Raw genomic sequence first — 16,199 nt, forward strand, 5'->3', positions numbered from 1 at the left:
TCACACCCACAGTCAACACAGTAAGATATACCCACGAAGTCTTGTCACACCCACAGTCAGCACAGTAAGATACACCCACGAGGTCTGGTCACACCCACAGTCAACACGGTAAGATACACCCACGAGGTCTGGTCACACCCACAGTCAACACGGTAAGATACACCCACGAAGTCTGGTCACACCCACAGTCAACACAGTAAGATATACCCACGAGGTCTGGTCACACCCACAGTCAACACGGTAAGATACACCCGCGAAGTCTGGTCACACCCACAGTCAACACGGTAAGATATACCCACGAAGTCTGGTCACACCCACAGTCAGCACAGTAAGATACACCCACGAAGTCTGGCCACACCCACAGTCAACATGGTAAGATACACCCACGAAGTCTGGCCACACCCACAGTCAACACGGTAAGATACACCCATGAAGTCTTGTCACACCGACAGTCAACACAGTAAGATACACCCGCAATATCTGGCCAAGCCCGCGAAATCTGGCCACACCCACAGTCAACACGGTTAGATACACTCGTGAAATCTGGCCACACCCACAGTCAACACGGTAAGATACACCCACAAAATCTGGCCTCACCCGCGAAATCTGGCCACACCCACAGTCAACACAGTAAGATACATTCGCGAAATCAGGGGGCACACCCACAGATAACAAAGTACGATACATTCCGGGATATCTGACCACACCCACAGTTAACATAGTACGATACATTCCGGGATATCTGACCACACCCACAGTTAACATAGTACGATACATTCCGGGATATCTGACCACACCCACAGTTAACATAGTACGATACATTCCGGGATATCTGACCACACCCACAGTTAACATAGTACGATACATTCCGGGATATCTGACCACACCCACAGTTAACATAGTACGATACATTCCGGGATATCTGACCACACCCACAGTTAACATAGTACGATACATTCCGGGATATCTGGCCACACCCACAGATAACATAGTACGATACATTCCGGGATATCTGGCCACACCCACAGATAACATAGTACAGTCAAGTCCCGTTAATCCAACATGGTTGGTTGCATATGATTATGTCGGATTAATAAGTATATCGGATAAACGAAATTAAGTAGTAACATTCGTTAAAAACATAGTCTGGAATGGAAGTAGCAAGTTTGAAACTGTTACCGCAAAGCTTAAGACTTATCTCGCATCAAAACACGGGCTGTGTACTCGTGGGCAGATGACGTACAGTAATTCATTGCAAATTAGGTGTGTCGGAGTCGGAGTGCGAGACTGTCAGATTAACGGGTGTAGATAGCACTGATTTAATCGGTTCCAATCATTAGTGTCAGATAAAGGTGATTGTCAGATTAACGAGTGTCGGATTTACGAGACTTGACAGTATGATACATTCCGGCATATCTGGTCACAGGGTCAATTATGATGTGACAAGCCAGTGATGTGAAACATTATGACATCATGATACAGGCCGACAACCAACTTGTTTGGGGTTTTACAAGATGGCAACTGACCTATCAGACAGCTACTTTCTGTAACAAGTACTGATCAAGACATTTACTGACATTGATGTTGATGGACACATTAGCTCTCTCCTGTATAGTAGGAGTGCCAAGATACACCAACCTCACATAGTGATACATCTCACAATATTTATTTGTTTCTTTGTCTGTTGTTTAACGCCGTACTCAGCAATAATCCAGCTATATGATGGCGGTAAGTAAACAATCAAGACTGGACCAGACAATACATTGATTGACATCATGAACATCGATCAACGCAATTGGGATACAATGACATGCATCAACCAGGTCAGTGAGCCTGACCACCCGATCCTGTTAGTCACCTCTTACAACAAGCATAGTCACCTCTTACAACAAGCATAGTCATCACTTACAGCAAGCATGGGTTGCTGAAGACCTACTCTAACCCGGATCTTCACAGGTCACATCTCGCAAGACGTTAACCATGATACTTGTAGATACTAAATTGTACCTTGTTTTCTATTGATATTCTCCATGTTCCACCTGGGTAATATGAGTTGGTTGCTATAGACTAGTTTGTGGTTCATCTTCCCGAGGCAAGAGAGTTAACTGACTATAAAGTCCAGTTTTCCCCCGTGCCGAACTAGGCTAGTATTATGGAGTTACATTTTTGCTGGACTAATGAGTCTATGCATAGTCCAATCAAAATCACGCACTGAAATCAATATCCGGTTCGTAAACTGTCGTGGATTATTTTATGTGACATCATTCTTCCCAGTTCAACATCGCGCTGATGTAATCCTTTGCCTCTCTCACTGTAGCTTTACCCAGCATGCATTGTGATCGAAGTGAAGCAGGATGGGAGTGCACGGAAGTTGATTGTGGTGCGGTCGTCCCTCGTTGTGGTCAATCAGCTGGACTGTCCACTGCAGGTTAGGATGACCAGCACGGATGAGACAGGTAAGGAAGATCTACGATGTTTGTCTGAGGCAGTTGGTCCAAAGTTCTATCACTCTTCTTTAAGTTTGAAATCATTTATTAATACATTTAGCTTCATAAGGTGAGATTTATTGTCTTTTGAAAAGATTTTAAGTGTCAAAAACCCATTTTATTTTTGAATTTTAAATAAATAATTGTTGCAATCCAAATGTTCATCTTTTGCTTTCTTAACTTTCTCAGCAAGACCCATCACTGAGTAGTGCATGTATATATTAAGTTTCTTGTCAAATTGCCTTAGATATTCACTCAAAGGCAAAAGTAACTCTCATGTTTTTTGTCAGGATGGTGGGTAGCCTAGTGATTAAGGTGTTTAGTTGTTCACTCAGAAGACATGGGTTTGATTCCCCACATGAGTGTAATATGTGGATCCTATACCTGTGTCCACATGCGGCTGTAGTATAGCTCATAGTCATTCATTCTAATTTATTGTTATATACATTTAACCTAAAATTCTGTAACTTTTGCCTTTGAGTGTATCTGTGATAAACTCCACTGAACAATTCAAATTTTGAGTTGACAAAATTTCAGAGGTGACATCCTATGCTCTTTCTGCATATAGACATGCATTGTCCGCCACTGAACCTACAGGTTAGCACTCTTGTTGGCTGCATGACAGCATGTAGTTCAGTGAAACACACCTAGGTCCACAGTAGGGCTGAATATACAGGGAGAGTTCACCCCACCTATACCCCACCCCCACCCCCCACACACAATGACAGCATGTGGTTCGGTGAAACACACCTAGGTCCAAAGTAGGGCTGAATATATAGGGAGAGTTCACCCCACCCCCACACACACACACACAATGACAGCATGTAGTTCAGTGAAACACACCTAGGTCCAAAGTAGGGCTGAATATATAGGGAGAGTTCACCCCACCCCCCACCCCCACACACACCCACACCCCACACACAATGACAGCATGTAGTTCAGTGAAACACACCTAGGTCCAAAGTAGGGCTGAATATACAGGGAGAGTTCACCCCACCCCCCACACACAATGACAGCATGTAGTTCAGTGAAACACACCTAGGTCCAAAGTAGGGCTGAATATATAGGGAGAGTTCACCCCACCCCCACCCCCCACACACAATGACAGCATGTAGTTCAGTGAAACACACCTAGGTCCAAAGTAGGGCTGAATATATAGGGAGAGTTCACCCCAGGTTATAGCTTATAGGGATGACTAGCCCTTATAGTACTGACATATTAACACCACCACCCTGTCTGAAAGGCATGACAATTTTCTTGCTCTAATGATAGATACCCTTAACATCAGACAAACTGACTCTGACTAGTGCCAAGTTACATGTCTGTAGTACCCTGTTTTTGAAGTGATGTTATTTGTGTAATATATATGTGTGTGTGTGTAGATTATGTATTTGAAAACATTACTACAGAAGTATAACAATGATTACCAATAGCACCTACAGTCTAATGTAATGTAATGTAATTGGAAACAATATTCTTTTTGTCTGCCTTACAGCACTTTAACATGATGGTCAGCTCACTAATGTTATAAGTGATTTGTATATTACGAGATTTATGTCTATCAAATCATGAAATAATCCTCATTTAACCCTGATGGTTATGAACACATAGCAGAGCCATAAGCATGGTGGTGATTTAATGTGGATGATTCCTGCTCCAGGCTCCAAGTCTATGACCCTGCAGCGGAATGTCCCCACCCCGGTGCCCCTGCCCCAGGTGTACTGGACGCTGAAGGCTCGGCCGGCGGAGTGGCCAGTAGACTACTGTGACCGTCCCCTACACTGGCGACAGGTCATCAAGGCCGGGGAGTTCAGTGATGGCATTCGAGAGTGTAAGAGCAACGATGGTGCTGGGGAAATGTACAGGTGGGTGGAGCTAGTTGTGATAATTTGTCCGTAGCTGATGGTTGTTTCCGAAATCTGTTGCTATTAATCCATGTTGAATAAGTGTAATGGGAACAGGAATAAAACATGTTGCCATACATGATGATTAAGTTGCTGTCAGTCCTCTTCATCAAAAACAGAATGGAAGAAAGTAACAAGATATTACTTCCTGTTGACCCTGCGACACAGATTGAGTAAGACACAAGGTATCCGTCTTTATCCGCCCTAGTGCTACCAGGAGACCATAGGTCTCTAGTCAGGCCTCAAAGTTTAAATTTTATCCAAGTAGCCATATGGCTACAAGCACTTTTTTCCAGGTAGCCAGTGGTAATTAAAATCAAGAAGCCAATATTGTAGGTAGCCAAAAGCATTTGAAATTATCTTTTATCAAATAACTATTATAATATGTACAAGTCATAGCACTGTAGGAAACTGTACTTGATTTTTGGTATTTGTGACTCAAACAATAATGCAATTTATGTTACTAGATTATTTAGGTATATCCTTGATTATCCAATGAGCATTGTCAACTGAAATAAAATGCTAATTACATTCTTGTTTCCCAGTTGTATTCCCGAACAATAAATGTTTCTTATTCTTGACTCCCAATGGTGATTCCCTGACAGAATAGGTCTCCATGAAGTGCCCATGCTTCACCTGAAGTAGGGAGACCCGTGAACATCCGGGGTAGAATAGGTCTTCAGCAACCAATGCTTGCTGTAAAAGGCGACTATGCTTGTCGTAAGAGGCAACTAACGGGATCGGATGGTCTGACTCTTAACTTGGTTGATGCATGTCATCAATCCAAATTGTGTGAATCGGTGCTCATGATATCAATCACTGGATTGTCTGGTGAAGACTCGATTATTTACAGATCGCTGTCATATAGCTGGAATATTGCTGAGTGTGGCATTAAACAATAAACCAACCAACCTGAAGTAGTGACACTGCTTGTTGTAAGGTGTTGATCATGTTACCAAAACAGCACTGGCGATGAATACAATTTAAATAAATGACCTCAAGGAAAACCAACTATTAATTGTGATTTCATTATGGTGTGATCACCATACTTCAGCTTATTCTATCAGCCACAGGTTGATATTGGTGATTTTAGTACAAATAGCCATCCTAGATTCTCTATGAATCTGTGTCCTTCCCAGGTTCTGTGTGTCAGTGCGGAGGGAGCTGTACCCCGAAGTGATCACCCTGGAGAATGGTAGCACCTCCACCCCCTCCCTGCCCGGCCACACCATCACCCTGGTGCCCCCCCTCACCATCACCAACCTGCTGCCCCTGGAGATGCACTACTACCTGAAGAAGACCGACATCTCGGGGAACCTCAAGCCGGGAAAGTCAGCAGCACTGCATGGGGTGAGATTATTACAACTCATGTTCATTATTAAGCTTGTAAGGCATGGGGGCGTTGTCGTTACCCTTATGTTAAAACTTGAAGATTTAGATGGCCCCTGGGTTCAAATACTATAGCAGCGTGTCTCAAGAACCCCAAGACCCCCCTCTTAATTGCAAACACTATAACTCATCAGCATGACAGTGTTAGAGTGAGTGAGTGAGTGGTTTTATGCAGCTTTTATCAATATTCTAGTAGTATCACGGCGGGGAACACCAGAAATGGGCTTCACACATTGTACCCATGTGGGGAATCGAACCTGGTCTTCAGCGTGACGAGCGAATGCTTTAACCACTAGGCTACCCCACTGCCCCAGTGTTAAGTGAAACAATGTTCTTGTGATCTGTGTTTCAACAAGTTGGCAGTGCCTCAACTAATGATGCTCTAATAGTGTATACAGTCAGCGGGGCATTGCTCGATGAGGCATTGCAGGTCTTACAGTAGCCCTCTACCTTCAGAATATACTCCAGATGTGTCTCTTCCCCCTATCACATATGACTCTCTGGCTCTCTGCCCTATTGCCCTATATGTCCCTCTATGTCCCTCTATGTCCCTCTATGTCTACATCTCTGTACCCAGTGAAATATGCCCAAAATGTGCCTCACTGCCATATGAAACGTGGACAGAAGGATTCGAACCAAGCCAAAACATTGAAAGCATTCGAGCGAACACACCACTTGTTCAGGTGTGGTGTTGTTCAGGTTCTGAACAGCTGCATGTGCACACCGGTGGCATGCGCAAAGGCATGCGTCAGAGAAATCTCTCCCTTGGCTTGCACAAAGGCATGCGTCAGAGAAATCTCTCCCTTGGCTTGCACAAAGGCATGCGTCAGAGAAATCTCTCCCTTGGCTTGCACAAAGGCATGCATCAGAGAAATCTCTCCCTTGGCTTGCACAAAGGCATGCGTCAGAGAAATCTCTCCCTTGGTTTGTCACTTTATAGTCATGCTTTGATAGAGACCTTCCTCTAACAGTGTCAAATCAGGGCACAATTGCATAAAATGTTTAAAGTCAAATAAGGACTTTAATAAAGCCAAATAATGTTTTTTATGTTTGTCAAATAAGGCGTAAAAACATAGTCAAATATGGACTAAAAGATTATTAAATAAGGACTAAGGACTTATTGTTGTAATTATTTTAGAAATTGTTAGTTAATATAAATATGGTGTAAATTTGAGTTTCATGCTGCATATCAAAACATGTCTGCCATGTCCCCCCCCCCAGGCTGACCTGCGCCATGACCTGCTGCTGGGCGTGCACCTGGAGAACCTCCCCCAGTGCAAGGAGCTGACCATCCCCCCCAGCACCACCAAGTACAGAGTCAAGCTGCGCGTCTACGACGACAAGAAGAGGCTGCTGGAGCTAATCCTCAGGATCAAGTCTGCCAGAGGAGGATCTCTGCAGGTAAGCCAGCATACAGCGCCCTCACTTGCTATTGTCAGCTTGGAATCCTTGTACATCAGGGCCCTGTCCACAAAGTAATCGTAACGCCGAGGTGATCGTAACTCCCATACTTTAAGATAGACTTACGATAGTTGTAGCGCTAAGATCGCTTTGTGGAACGGGGACCAGGACTATAGTAAGGAATTCAGATCAGAATAGTTCCTCCTTACCCCAAGCTTGTTGTGGAACCCGAATAATGAGGCCCATGAAGATACAGATAGAGCAGAGGTCTTAAGCAACCCATGCTTGCAGTAAGAGGCGACTATGCTTGTAAGAGGCAACTTACGAGGTCGGATGGTCAGGCTCACCGACTTGGTTGAAGCATGTCATCGTATCCCAATTGCGTGGGTCGATGCTTATGACGTCAATCACTGTTTTTTCTGGTCCAGACCCGATTATTTACAGATCGCCATCACATGGCTGGAATATTGCTGAGTGCGGCGTTAAACAACAAACCAGACAACAAGTTAATGCTTGAAAATGTATCTACACAATTGCCTCTTAAATGTGAGTAATTGTGCACATGTTATAAAAAGTGTTGCCTGCCTCACTCATGCCTGAAACTGATGACCATGACATTGAATCCTAGTTTGTTGATTATGATCCTTAAGTGTGTTCACTGAAACACTGATATAGTGTAAAGCCCAATTCACTCGCTTACTGTCATACGTTTAAAATACCACATGGAGAATCTCCTATTGCCTGTGGTGACTTTGTGTTGTGAATGTCCAGCTGAGTCTGCAGGCCCCGTACTGGCTGGTGAACAAGTCCGGTCTGCCGCTGATATTCCGACAGGACAGTGCTCGGGCTGAGGCGGCCGGACAGCTGGAGGAGCATGAACTGGCTCGCAGTGTCACCCCACTTCTCTTCAGCTTCTCGGACAAGGAGGCTCCCAATCTGTGAGTTGCTGTGTTTCAAACAAGTTACTACCTTCCGCCACTGTGGTTGTAGGAATAGGTGCTGTCTGTCTGTCTTGCTTTCCACATCTGACATTGCTAGCAGGATAAAGGAAACTTTGCATTTGGCAATTTACAGAGTTATGTCCCTTGATACTTTCTTTGTTTAAAGGCAAGTAAAGATATAAAAAAATTGTTGCAAATATCAATTTTCCTGGATGCATTTAGTCAATTACTGAGTAAAATTCATAATATTTGTAGAAAGTATTTAAATGTCCAAGTAAAAGTGAAGAAATCACATGCTCCATAATCGGCTGTCAAAACAAACCTATTTGAGGACATGGCTTTCTGCTACCGGCGTAGCGGTGACCACTGTTTTCATTGGCTGATATGTTTGCAATTTTATCTATGTTGTGATTCTTAGCTGTTTCTGTTAATCCTACTGTAACAATGTCCCTAAATCCTGCCGGGTATCATGCAGGAAGCAAAAGCACTGTAAGTCCCCGTGATTCCCAGTTAGGTAGTCTAGCTTTGGTTGCTTGTGGTCTATAGCCTGGTTTTAATTTATATGAACTAATTAACTGAAAAATTATTTGTTTTAATATTGCTTAGGTTTGTTTTATATCTAAACTGATATTTACCTTACTGTTTTACTGTCCTTCATCGACAGGTCTTTAATAATAGTAACTACCTTGTTCTCATCGCGATATGGCTGCAGTATTGTTGATGAGATGTCAAATGTTAACTCACTCACTCACTCTACAATGTCCCAGTTCACTCATAGCACTCACTACAGACCTAGATCTGGACTGGGGGCCGTGACCATGGCGTTACTCTGTGGCAAATTGCTCTGTCACAGATATTAATTTTATACGTATGACTATCCTGTGTCCCCTTTTAAGGAGTTGAGCTGATAGTGTGTTGAGTCCATCTTCCAGCACAGTGTTTAATTCTGTCATCAGCTTCAGTGAATGGTAATAAGTAGCAGCCTTAAAATCTGACCTGCTTCCTGGAAAGCATGTACATATTTTGTTTAACTGATTGTTGTTTGAGTAGCAGGGACCATGGATGGCCCAGTTGTGTTGAACAACAGCAATTTTCTGTGTAGAGTCGCTCTCCTTAAGGCATTCCATGACCTTGTGAGGGGGCAGGGGTGGCCCAGTCGTCTAAGGCGCTGCAATTCGCTGTGCAGAGTTGTGTCCCTTGGGCACGCCAGAAACCTATGATTGTGGGTTTGAATCTCGGTTCGCCCCAATTATGTTTCTAGTTTTGTCAGCACCATACCAGTGCTCGTGGGTTTCAGGGAAGTGGTAAACATCTAAGACCTGCATCACTTCAGGCTTTCCTACCACATTAAGCTGACATGCCGTGATATAACAGGAATACTGTTAAAAGTAGCATGAAACCTAACTCACTCACTCACCATGACCTTGTGTAGGGTTTTAGGTTTAGGATTTGTTATACTGGAACAAAAATTGTTTTCTAATAATTTCAGGTGCACCATGAGAGTTGGCAAATCTGTCCATGGAGAGAATGCTCTCCCACAGTGGTAAGAAATGATGCTGTCAGGTATAAGGCTACCGGTACTATACCCATATCAGGTATTGATTTTGTAACCACGACCCATGAAGATCCGGTACATGCTTGCTGTAAGAGGCGACTAAAGGGATTGGGTGGTCAGGCTCGCTGACTTGGTTGATGCATGTCATAGTATCCCAATTATCTAAGATCGATGCTCACTAGGTTATCTGGACCAGACTCGATTATTTACAGACCCATGTCATATAGCTGGAATATTGCTGAGTGCAGCGTTACTAACAAACAAATATTGTGACCACATGAAAACTTCCTGGTCTCCAGGGGCAGAGGGGTAGCCTGGTGGTAAGAGCATTGGTTCGTCTGTACCAAGGTTTGATACAAAGACAAAGAGTTTTTGTTTTAAACAAGCAATTTTACAGGATAATTTTATAACTTTTGATGTAAAACAAACAAGAATGCAATTTTAATTTGGAAAATACCCTTAGTGGATTCCTGGTCAGAATAGGCCCTCAATAACATGATTGGGCGGACAGGCATGTTGACTCAGACCAGGTGGCTCAGGCTTGTTATCATTATGCCCCACAGGTGTAGAACACTTCGTCTCTCCCCAGTTCCCAAGCATCACGCAGACTGGCGCAGACTTGGTTATATACATGTTGTTGTGATAAAGCTGGAATATTGCTGACTCGATCGGCTTTAAGCAACAAGCACTCTCACACATTTGGGATAGAAAGAATTAATCCTGATATTTATTGTATTTGTTAATGACTTACAGTTAAATAAGAACATTTTCCATGCAAGTTTCCATGCAGCATGGAAGTGTTCCAATATGTCTGTGCAGGGATTTTTCTGGGAAGGACCCTTGGACTTTGGCCCATAAATCTAAAAAAAGGCCCACATTTTCAAAAGCAGTGGGACTGTATTATATAAACATCTCAAAGAAATTGTTCGAAATTTCGGCTAACAATGCTAAGTTGGAAAATTCCCAGAATGATCCCTGTCTGTGTTTGACACTTTGACAACATTTCCTTGTGAAGGTGTAAGCGTTTCTCCCTGGAGCGAGGGATCGGCATGAGACAGCTCCACATCGTGCCACGACACAGCAACAGACCTGACTGGTTAGTAGATCTGCAAACCCAGGCCCGACAGCGCTTCTTATTAGCCATTCCTAACAGCATTCAGTAAGTGTCGTACAACTAACTCTGCTTGCAGCCATTTTGGCCAGCATTCATCTGGACGAAGGATTACCTCCCACTCTAGGGAATAGATACTTCTCTGTGGTCTTGGGAATGGCAAGCTTTTCTATTGCATATATTTCTATTGAATAACAAAGCTATTTTTTAATAGAAGAATAATATTTTAATGTTATATTTAATGACTTTTTTCATCAAGTATTTTTCTTCATCAATATTTTTTCCTTTGATTACTCTTAAGTGAGAACTATAAAGATAATATTTATGTTTAAATCTGAAGAATAATATTTGCTTTCATAATTGTCGAAACTCTTATCTGTAAGTGAAGGTCTTGCTACTAGTGTACGGGTAGGGAATTAGGATATTACCTATTGTGTAAATTGTGAGAATTTGTAAATGGTAAGAGTTGTCAGATGCTTCCATGTTTTTTGTATTTTTTGTTGTGGTGCCTCCTGTTTTAGATTCTTTTTTAAATTCTTTTTTTAACTCTTTCTTAATACTTTGTTATATTCTTTCTTGTGTTCTTTCTTTATATTCTTGTTTTTTTCTATTATCTGTGTACTTATTTAACTGTCGGACATAGAAAAACAATTTATTATTTTATTTGAGACATGTGACAATAAACTAATACTTCACATCATACAACTTGGTTGCCAAGCATTAAGTACCTAGTTATTGTACTACCCCGGAATAACATGTACATGTAGATCATTCTGTTGTTTGGTTTGTTTACTTGTGAGTTTAATGTGTGTTTGTAGTAGAGGCTTTCATAATGAAACTAAATTACAATAATTATTTTTGGTAGTTAGTAGTGTATACTAGGGATATTAATTTGTTGCCTATTACTATTAAATAATTAAATAATAAATCCTTGATAATTGACAGTGGTGATTCGCGGTAAGATCAGAATTAATAACTCTGCATATTTTGAATAAACTACAAAGAATCATTTGAACTCTTTTAAAAAATCTGCATGTAATAGGGGCCATTAGTTGTGTCCCTTTGTCGTGGCAGAATCCAGTGATCATGGGTTTGATTCCAAGATTCACCCTGATTATAATGATTGGTTTGTTAGCACCTTACCCATGCTCTTGGGTATCACCACATGTTGTACTGGCATAGACTCTGGGCTTTCCTCCCACATGAAGCTGACATACCTCAGTAAGAATATGACAGCCAGCCTCTACTCACAATAAATACCTTTACAGTTGAACCCCGTTATCTTGAATCAAGGGGGACCATGTTTTAGCTTTGTGATATCCGGACATCAAGGTAACAAGCATGAACATTATATAATATTGCTGTCGGCACTGGAGAATAGGTTCAAGATATGGTATGTTCGAGATGACAGGGTTTAAGATAATAAGGTTCGACTGTATGTGGTTCTTAAGTCGGAAGCTGAATCAAATACTTCGTAGGGATATACAAAACTGATAGGGACCTTAGGTAACTTCAGGGCCCTGTTCCTCAGAGCGATGTTAGGGATCAACTGTCATAAACCTATGTTAAAGTATGTGACTTACAATCACCTTTGCGCTAAGATTGCTTTGTGGAATGGGGCCCTGGTCGTAACAAAAAAAAAGGTCTTCTACTCACCAGTAATTTTTGACAATAGAATTGACTTGAGTCTGTTTGGGCAACAGCTGTGATGCGTTAGAAGGCCTAGTGGTCTAAGGTGCCACAATCCTCTGTGCAGAGTTGTGTCCCTTAGCTGCATCAGGATTGGCTTGTGTGGGGTTTGGGCCCCAGTTTTGCCCTTGATCCTTGGCCTATCAGCACCATTCATGGAGGCTTCCTCCATGTGGTAAATGCGTGTTGCCTACTTCATGTTCCGTTTCCTGTTAGTGACACATCAAGATATAGCTGATATAACTGTTTGATTGGCATTCTAGAAGATGGTGAGTAAATAAGAAAACGTATAACTTCATGGACAACAGCTTCTGGTTTATTGCATGTAGCGACATTGCAATATAGATTCTCACACTGTTATCAAGGTAGAGTGAATAAAAACTCTTATTGATTCTCTTGCCTACCACCATATCCTCAGATTTGGATGGATGTGCTGTGTTTAAGCATGATACACATGTATCAGAGTTGTAAGGATATAAAGAACACCAGTCATATCAATATATTTGTAAAGATTAAGGCCAGTCCTATTTAATTACTTGATTTTTTTTTCTTCAGATTTTTATGCTATAAATACCTAAAGGCAAGAGGGCCAAAAAATAAAAATCAATAAAAATCTATTTTTAAAAACAAATCTCTAAATTTACCATATTTTTTTACCTTTATGGATTTTGGGGTGGAATGAAGTGGTGAAATAGTAATGTTTAGTTTTATGTGAAGTTTTAGCTGGGGCTTGAAGAAACAGTGAAAATGGATGTTGGATTTTTACGAGTGGATGAGTGATGAAAATTAAAAGTGTATCTGTAAAACATGTAATTAAATTGGTCTTGCCAATTGCCATGCTGTATTGTACTGATCCTTCTTTCTCCTCTCCCCCATGCTGACAGTGACCCCCTCTGTCTGCCTCACTCCGTCTCTCAAACCACCAGGTACACCAGCCACACACCAACACTAGTGTAGCTCTCAACGTATGTAGCCCTAAGCTTAAAACATGTTGGCGGTTATGAATATATGATCTAGGTGTACTCGTCATTTGTCTTCATCTTTACTACATGTATTTAGTGATTCTGCTTGTTGAACATTGCAGCTCATAGACAGTGTTTAAGATAACCACCTACCCGACCTATTTTACTGATGGACGGTTGGTTTTGAAACTTTGCAAGCCTGATGGTCTGGGGTTACTAAGTTGACAATCCACCAATTTATTGTTATTTTCTGAGAAGTAACATCAAACAGTACTATTCTTATGTTTAGCCTTTTGTTACCTTTGTTCGTTAGTCTAGAAAATTCTGGACTAGCAACATTTTATCTGGTCTGGTAACTTTGCAAAGTTTCCAGTCCAGTTGTCGGACTTAAATTTGGGTGTATTTTGACACTGTTGTAGATTATTATAGATATGGTTTACTGAGGAGTGTGCTCAGTTGGGTAAAGAGAAACACAGTCACTGTATCACTACTGGAGGCAAACCTGGGCAGCGACATGCCCTGTGCAGTGAAATATTGTTCTCAAAGATGTCTTAAAGAATGACAGGGCTACATACGTTGATTGCAGTAGTAGCAGCATCTGTTATCCTCAGTTGTCTTCATTTACAGGTAAAGTTGCAAGATCACAGCATTGTTCCATTAAGCAAACTAAGCACCATGACAATTGTATCTCCCATACTTAACATTCACTTACAATTGGAGCACAAAGAGGTTTTATAGAGACAAAGTTCCCAAAATAAAAATAGAAGATACTGGGCATTGATATGCCCCAACATGGTGATTCACTAAAAATAGAATATACCAGCTAGATTGTCAAGAATCCTGTTCATGTTTATGACAATCTCTGTACACACAAAATTGAGAGTTGTTTCTTCATCGTCATGAAAGGATTAGCGTTTTGACGATAATAATTCTCTTAGACCTTCTAAGAATCTATCCAAGTCTTGTCTTGCACCTTTAGTTCCAACACTGATATTATTATGCTTGATGACACCAAACATTGTTGGTTTTCACAAGACTTCTTGTTTCATTTTTGCCAGATTCTTTTATTTTATCGTCTCTTTCTTATGCATCTCCTAATTTTGTTGTATTTATGTTGTTCTTGTATTCAGTGATGAAATATGAATGCATATTTTACTTCTCTGGTAAAAGGCATGGACATCTGGCATGAGACTGTGTTATACATAGAACTAAATGTACATAGCTGGTGTGCAAGTAGGTGCTTGCTCTCGTGACGGGAATGTGAAAGTACTATATTGATACAACCATACAGCATTAAGCATTTCTTCCTTGATAGGCATTTAGAAGTTGGAGTACTAAGTAAGGATAAGAATTTATGGAGGAACAGCTTCTTTATTACAATTAAGAGCGACGTTTCAGTGTAGGTTCTAACACCGTCACTTGCTTGATAACGGTGTTAGAACCTACACCAAAACGTCGCTCTTAATTGTAATAAAGAAATTGTTCATCCATAAGTTCTTATCCTTACTTAGCATTAAGCATGTTACATCCCCTGTTCTTGGTACTCTGACTTGTAGGGCTGGGACAGGTAACTCAGGTACCCGGGTCGGGTGGGTACTGAGTAAGCCCGGGAACCCACAGGACGACCCCGGACCCATGGTTAGTCACGTGATCATATTGTTTCATGGCAAAAGTTATCTAGAACTCTATGGTTACACTATAAGTGATAAATGTTCACATTTCTTTCTGACTTTGCACACATTCCTTCTGACTTTATATGTTTGCATAATGATAAAACATCAGTCAACGTCAATGTATGCATGACCAGATCGATTTATACGTGTATCTAAATTTATTTTGACAGGAGTACGGTCAAACTATTCCCAATCGGACATGTTTTACCTATCTCTTGAGATCTACAGTAGGTACCTGGGTAGGGTCGGGTAATTGGGGGTTGGGTACCCGGGTAGTAAATTTGGACTCGTCCCAGCCCTACTGACCTGATACCAGAGCACTTCTCTCCTCTCCTGTGATCAATTAGAGAGAAGGCTATGTTAAAAGACGTGCTATGTTTACCATTTCATTGGTCCTTTGACTCAGGAAGCAGAGGCTTTGTATAACTTTTATTTGATAATTCTAAACTTGTTATGTACCTCGCTGATCCAGTTTGCTATAACTGATAAGGCACAGCATGTGATCAATCAAAGCATTTGATTGTCATAATTCTTCATGGCTTGTGCATTGATCAAGGGTTCAAATCCCAGTTCACCATGATAATGTTTGTAGTTTTGTCAGCACCATACCCATGGGTTTCAGCAAATTAGTAAATGCCTTAGACATGCATTTCTTCTGGCTTTCCTCCCACATCAAGCTGACACAGTTGTTTGACTGGAAACAATTGTAAATCACTCCTTACTCATGGCAATGATACAATAAAAAAATGGTATAAAATAATTTCTGTCCTGGGTTTCAGAACACATTTATACATTTAAAGGAATTAGTCCGTGTCATTTCTTGTGAGTATTTTGAATGTTTACCTAAGATTCATCCCGTTTACTTCACGTTTTCGTCCTGTGTGTTGTTGCAGGGTGTACAACATCGGTATTGAAGTGAGCCCCGGCCGTGGGAACTACCGAGACACCAACATTGTAACCTTTGCTCCTAGATACGTCATTGACAACCAGTCACAGAGAACGCTGGCCATTGCCCAGAAACACTACACAGAGAAACAGGTAGGTCATACTTCTTATTGCTGACGGGGCGCTGGGGTAGCCTAGTGGTT

General features: G+C 41.5%; 1 protein-coding gene across 2 annotated transcripts in view; it reads left to right on the forward strand.

The window, feature by feature from the left end:
• The window catches only part of LOC124111838 (vacuolar protein sorting-associated protein 13D-like), a 120,571-nt gene that overhangs the window by 69,982 nt on the left and 34,390 nt on the right, over nucleotides 1–16,199 (forward strand). The window contains exons 50-58 of one of the 2 annotated variants that reach the window (XM_048384355.1): nucleotides 2,318–2,456; nucleotides 3,024–3,083; nucleotides 4,147–4,351; nucleotides 5,530–5,740; nucleotides 7,001–7,180; nucleotides 7,952–8,118; nucleotides 9,611–9,664; nucleotides 10,692–10,772; nucleotides 16,005–16,149. In XM_048384355.1, coding sequence (XP_048240312.1) covers nucleotides 2,318–2,456; nucleotides 3,024–3,083; nucleotides 4,147–4,351; nucleotides 5,530–5,740; nucleotides 7,001–7,180; nucleotides 7,952–8,118; nucleotides 9,611–9,664; nucleotides 10,692–10,772; nucleotides 16,005–16,149 — 1,242 coding nt within the window. The remainder of the gene's footprint in view (nucleotides 1–2,317; nucleotides 2,457–3,023; nucleotides 3,084–4,146; nucleotides 4,352–5,529; nucleotides 5,741–7,000; nucleotides 7,181–7,951; nucleotides 8,119–9,610; nucleotides 9,665–10,691; nucleotides 10,773–16,004; nucleotides 16,150–16,199) is intronic. The other variant, XM_048384356.1, reaches the window with a different exon arrangement.

The sequence above is a fragment of the Haliotis rufescens genome, unplaced genomic scaffold, assembly GCF_023055435.1.
Source record: "Haliotis rufescens isolate VD_foot unplaced genomic scaffold, xgHalRufe1.0.p SCAF_5, whole genome shotgun sequence".
NCBI lineage: Eukaryota > Metazoa > Mollusca > Gastropoda > Lepetellida > Haliotidae > Haliotis > Haliotis rufescens.